The sequence below is a fragment of the Labrus mixtus genome, chromosome 9 (genome assembly GCF_963584025.1).
Source record: "Labrus mixtus chromosome 9, fLabMix1.1, whole genome shotgun sequence".
Taxonomy (NCBI): Eukaryota; Metazoa; Chordata; class Actinopteri; order Labriformes; family Labridae; genus Labrus; species Labrus mixtus.
In genome coordinates, this window is record NC_083620.1 from 30,699,944 (window position 1) to 30,704,943 (window position 5,000).

The 5,000-nt window shown below is 48.4% G+C and overlaps 2 protein-coding genes across 2 annotated transcripts in view; one reads left to right on the plus strand and one right to left on the minus strand.

Moving 5' to 3' along the window:
* The window catches only part of mindy4b (MINDY family member 4B), a 4,430-nt gene extending 3,048 nt beyond the window's left edge, over positions 1 to 1,382 (plus strand). Inside the window, exons 8-11 of the mRNA XM_061045736.1 lie at positions 1 to 58; positions 166 to 342; positions 883 to 1,063; positions 1,167 to 1,382. The exon at positions 1 to 58 is cut by the window's left edge and continues 15 nt beyond it. Of these exons, the coding sequence (XP_060901719.1) occupies positions 1 to 58; positions 166 to 342; positions 883 to 1,063; positions 1,167 to 1,303 (553 nt within the window). The 3' untranslated portion in view covers positions 1,304 to 1,382. The remainder of the gene's footprint in view (positions 59 to 165; positions 343 to 882; positions 1,064 to 1,166) is intronic.
* A 618-nt stretch (positions 1,383 to 2,000) lies between these two features.
* tsen34 (TSEN34 tRNA splicing endonuclease subunit) overlaps positions 2,001 to 5,000 on the minus strand; it is a 3,187-nt gene continuing 187 nt past the window's right edge. The window contains exons 1-4 of the mRNA XM_061047372.1: positions 4,952 to 5,000; positions 2,928 to 3,210; positions 2,381 to 2,786; positions 2,001 to 2,208 (exon numbers count right to left, since the gene is read on the minus strand). The exon at positions 4,952 to 5,000 is cut by the window's right edge and continues 187 nt beyond it. Of these exons, the coding sequence (XP_060903355.1) occupies positions 2,024 to 2,208; positions 2,381 to 2,786; positions 2,928 to 3,188 (852 nt within the window). The 5' untranslated portion in view covers positions 3,189 to 3,210; positions 4,952 to 5,000 and the 3' untranslated portion in view covers positions 2,001 to 2,023. The remainder of the gene's footprint in view (positions 2,209 to 2,380; positions 2,787 to 2,927; positions 3,211 to 4,951) is intronic.

Below are 5,000 nucleotides of genomic sequence, written 5' to 3' on the forward strand. Positions count from 1 at the left end.
GGACTCCACCTGCTCCCACCTGCTCCACCTGAGTCTGGGGAACTTTGTGTGTGGCCAGGTGAGTGCTCACCTGTTGTCCTGCTGTGTTCCTGTAGAGTGTGAGCTCACCATGTGTGTGTGTGTGTGTGTGTGTGTGTGTGTGTGTGTGTGTGTGTGTGTGTGCAGGCCCTGATCAACCTGCTACTGACTGGACGGGCCCGTCCCAACGTCTTCAATGGGACTGTGCACCGCGACCACGAGGGACGCCCTCTGGAGCGCCCCCTGCTGGGTGTCCTTAGCCGTGGCGATGTGGGTTACCTGCACTGGAGCCGAGAGCAGACGGAGCACGGCACACTGCCACAGGTCAGCCTGATACTGCAGACTCTTTGTTTGTTTGTGGTTGCTATGGTGGTTGCTATGGAGGACTGTGAACAGACACATAGATGTAAACATGAATAATAGATCAGTATCATTTCCTCACAGAGTGATCTGTCTGTGAAGGTGTTGATATCAGACACTGGACGAGAAAGCTTTTGTTCTGTTGGACAGAAATCCAGCGCCAGAGACACACGAGAAGACGGGACGCATGATGCGTGGCGTGTGACGCGTGGCGTGTGAGGACGTGCTGCTGATGAAGTTCAGTCAGTGAAACAGATCTGCAGAACGACAGATCTGATCTGTGTGTAGAAAACTCCAGAACATGTAACATCAAGAATCATGATGACCAGCGTTTACCCTCTGAGGAGGCGTGGCCACCTGAAGAGAGGTGGAGCTTTTACCCTTCAAGGAGGCGTGGCCACCTGAAGAGAGGTGGAGTGCTTCTCTTTGATGATGTGGCCATTCAACCAATCAGTGCTTTACATTTAAGTGTGTGTGTGTGTGTGTGTGTGTGTGTGTGTGTAGGTGGGCAGTATGCTGAAGACCCCCCGGTTTCCTGTCTGGCTCGTCAGTGTGAACAGTTGCTGCTCCATGCTGTTCAGCCTAAAGCGCTCGCTGCTCTCTGATTGGAGGATGGAACATCTGTTCAACCTGTACTACTACAATGGACAAAACTCCCAGAAACACACCTGTAAGCTGACTGTAGGTAAGAGACTGAACTGACTGTAGGTGGGGTCTTTGTCTGACTGTAGGTGGGGTCTTTGGCTCCGCCCTCATGTATGATCGTGTCACTTCCTGTTGTCTTGCAGATACTCACTCCCACCACTGGGAGGCAGCATCCACAGATCAGGACCCTGAGAGGAGGAGTCCCTCTCTGGAGATGACCATCAGGACCAAGTGGGGGGGGGCTGCTATAGACTGGAACGGAACCTCACCTTTCTACTGAACACCTGAGTCCACAAGCTGACCTGGACCTGGAGTCGGTCGGAACCACGATGTGTTCAAGGACTGTTGTTGTTCCTGTAATAAAGAGTTTTGATGTGAAGCGGAGAGTTCTGTTTGATCTTTTCAGTTTGTTTCATCAGTAGAATAAAAAAAGAGATGAGATGTTGAAGAGAGTTTATTAATGAGACAGTGAGGACAGCAGGGTCACCTCCCCCCCCTCTTCTAACCTGAGAGGGTCACCCCTTACCCCCCCCTCTTCTAACCTGAGAGGGTCACCTCCCCCCCTCTTCTAACCTGAGAGGGTCACCCCTCACCCCCCCCTCGTCTAACCTGAGAGGGTCACCTCCCCCCCCTCTTCTAACCTGAGAGGGTCACCCCTCACCCCCCCCTTTTCTAACCTGAGAGGGTCACCCCTCACCCCCCCCTCTTCTAACCTGAGAGGGTCACCCCCCCTTTTCTAACCTGAGAGGGTCACCCCTACCCCCCCTCTTCTAACCTGAGAGGGACACCCCCCCTCTTCTAACCTGAGAGGGTCACCCCTCACCCCCCCCTCGTCTAACCTGAGAGGGTCACCCCCCCCCCTCGCCTCCTGGTCAAAGTTCAGGTGAGGTCGGGCTGAGCGGATGGGAGAATGCAGTAGGAGGAGTAGGAGGACTGACTCCTGTCCAGTTCTGTTTGTTTCCCAGCAGGTGGAGAAGTCCTGGCCCCGCCCCCATCCCGTCTAAATCATCCCGCTCCACTGTAAGGAGGTGTACAGGACGCCACCTCCCGCCGGCGAACACAGTAAGACCGTCTTCTTAACGTTGGAGCCCAGACGAGCCACAGACAGGAGGTCGAGCAGACAGACGGGTTCGTCTGCAGACAGACAGACGGCGATGAAGTGAGCGTGGAACCGAAGAGGATCACCTGAGGACCAGGAGACAAGCGGGGAAAGGGTTAACCACTAAGGTCACACACACACACACACACACACACACACACACAAACCTGCTGCTCTGACTGAGCGGTATCGAACCCTGACCTAGAGGACGACCCGCTCTACCATAACACCTTTGATCGCCCTGAACAACATACTGACCTGGATACACGAGGAAATCTCCTCCGAACTTCCCCGCTGAGGTCAGGTAGAAGCCACGCCCCCTCAGGTCTCTGAACACCTGGTACCTGGCCTGGCAGTGTGGGCCGGCCTGCGCTCTGATTGGCCAGTCGGCCTGCAGGAAGGCCCTGCTCTCTGGGCAGTGAGTAAGCCCCGCCCTTGCTGTGCTCAGCTGCACCGCCAGTGCTGACCTCGGGAAGGTGAAGCTTTGGTCCAGGGCGTCCAGGCGCTGCCGCTGGGCCTCGTCTACGCTCCCAGACTCACTTGTGTGTGATGATGTCATCGCTTGCAGCAGTGCTGACTTCCTGTCTTCCAGAGCGAGGACACTCTGCTCCTCATAGCTCCTCTGCTGCTCTGCCTCCTGAACAAGCTCCGCCCCTTCAGCATCCTGCCCACATAAACAACCAATCAGAGCTCACCTGTAAAAGGGGGTGGGGGTTAGGGGGGGTTCACTGATAAGCTAGTCTTGGCTAACGCTAACCTGGTTAGCAGTAGGTAAGCTAACCTTGTTAGCAGTGTTTGAACTGACCTGGTCAGCAGGTGGCAGTGCGGCGGCGGCATGGCGTTCACTCAGCAGCCTCTCCTCCTCGGGCAGCAGTAGCAGTGGGCGGCCTAGACGTACATTCTGTCGGGGAGTCCGGGGCAGAGAACCCAGCAGCGCCCCAACCAGGCCCTGAGACCTCAGTGAGCGCAGGTCCTCAGAACGCCACAACAAGGGGGCGGAGTTACACAAACTGAGTCCCACAACATGAGAGGAAGATAAGTCCTGTTTGCAGGGGGGCTCATCCATCACAAGGTCCTTTACAGCACACCTGTAGAGATCAATCAGAACGATCAACCAATAATCAGTCAGTCAGTTAACTATTCAGTCAGTAAACAGTTAACTAGTCAGTCAGTAAACAGTAAACTAGTCAGTTAACTAGTCAGTCAGTAAACAGTAAACTAGTCAGTCAGTAAACAGTTAACTAGTCAGTCAGTAAACAGTAAACTAGTCAGTTAACTAGTCAGTCAGTAAACAGTTAACTATTCAGTCAGTAAACTAGTCAGTCAGTAAACAGTTAACTAGTCAGTCAGTAAACAGTAAACTAGTCAGTCAGTAAACAGTTAACTAGTCAGTCAGTAAACAGTAAACTAGTCAGTTAACTAGTCAGTCAGTAAACAGTAAACTAGTCAGTCAGTAAACAGTTAACTAGTCAGTCAGTAAACAGTTAACTAGTCAGTCAGTAAACAGTAAACTAGTCAGTCAGTAAACAGTTAACTAGTCAGTCAGTAAACAGTTAACTAGTCAGTCAGTAAACAGTAAACTAGTCAGTCAGTAAACTAGTCAGTCAGTAAACAGTTAACTAGTCAGTCAGTAAACAGTTAACTAGTCAGTCAGTAAACTAGTCAGTCAGTAAACAGTAAACTAGTCAGTCAGTAAACTAGTCAGTCAGTAAACAGTTAACTAGTCAGTCAGTAAACTAGTCAGTCAGTAAACAGTTAACTAGTCAGTCAGTAAACAGTTAACAAGTCAGTCAGTTAACAAGTCAGTCAGTAAACAGTAAAATAGTCAGTCAGTTAACTAGTCAGTCAGTAAACAGTTAACTAGTCAGTTAGTAAACAGTTAACTAGTCAGTTAGTAAACAGTTAACTAGTCAGTCAGTAAACAGTAAACTAGTCAGTCAGTAAACAGTTAACTAGTCAGTCAGTAAACAGTAAACTAGTCAGTTAACTAGTCAGTCAGTAAACAGTAAACTAGTCAGTCAGTAAACAGTTAACTAGTCAGTCAGTAAACAGTAAACTAGTCAGTCAGTAAACAGTAAACTAGTCAGTCAGTAAACAGTTAACTAGTCAGTCAGTAAACAGTAAACTAGTCAGTCAGTAAACTAGTCAGTCAGTAAACAGTTAACTAGTCAGTCAGTAAACAGTAAACTAGTCAGTCAGTAAACAGTTAACTAGTCAGTCAGTAAACAGTTAACTAGTCAGTCAGTAAACTAGTCAGTCAGTAAACAGTTAACTAGTCAGTCAGTAAACTAGTCAGTCAGTAAACAGTTAACTAGTCAGTCAGTAAACAGTTAACAAGTCAGTCAGTTAACAAGTCAGTCAGTAAACAGTAAAATAGTCAGTCAGTTAACTAGTCAGTCAGTAAACAGTTAACTAGTCAGTTAGTAAACAGTTAACTAGTCAGTCAGTAAACAGTAAACTAGTCAGTCAGTAAACAGTTAATCAGTCAGTCAGTAAACAGTTAACTAGTCAGTTAGTAAACAGTTAACTAGTCAGTTAACTAGTCAGTCAGTAAACAGTAAACTAGTCAGTCAGTAAACAGTTAACTAGTCAGTTAGTAAACAGTTAACTAGTCAGTCAGTAAACAGTTAATCAGTCAGTCAGTAAACAGTTAATCAGTCAGTCAGTAAACAGTAAACTAGTCAGTCAGTAAACAGTTAACTAGTCAGTTAGTAAACAGTTAACTAGTCAGTCAGTAAACAGTTAATCAGTCAGTCAGTAAACAGTTAACTAGTCAGTCAGTAAACAGTTAATCAGTCAGTCAGCGTCTGTTTTCAGGTGTTGTCTTACTTGTTTTTTGCCACGTGTTTCCGGTCCCTCTCCGCTTCACGACATGCCG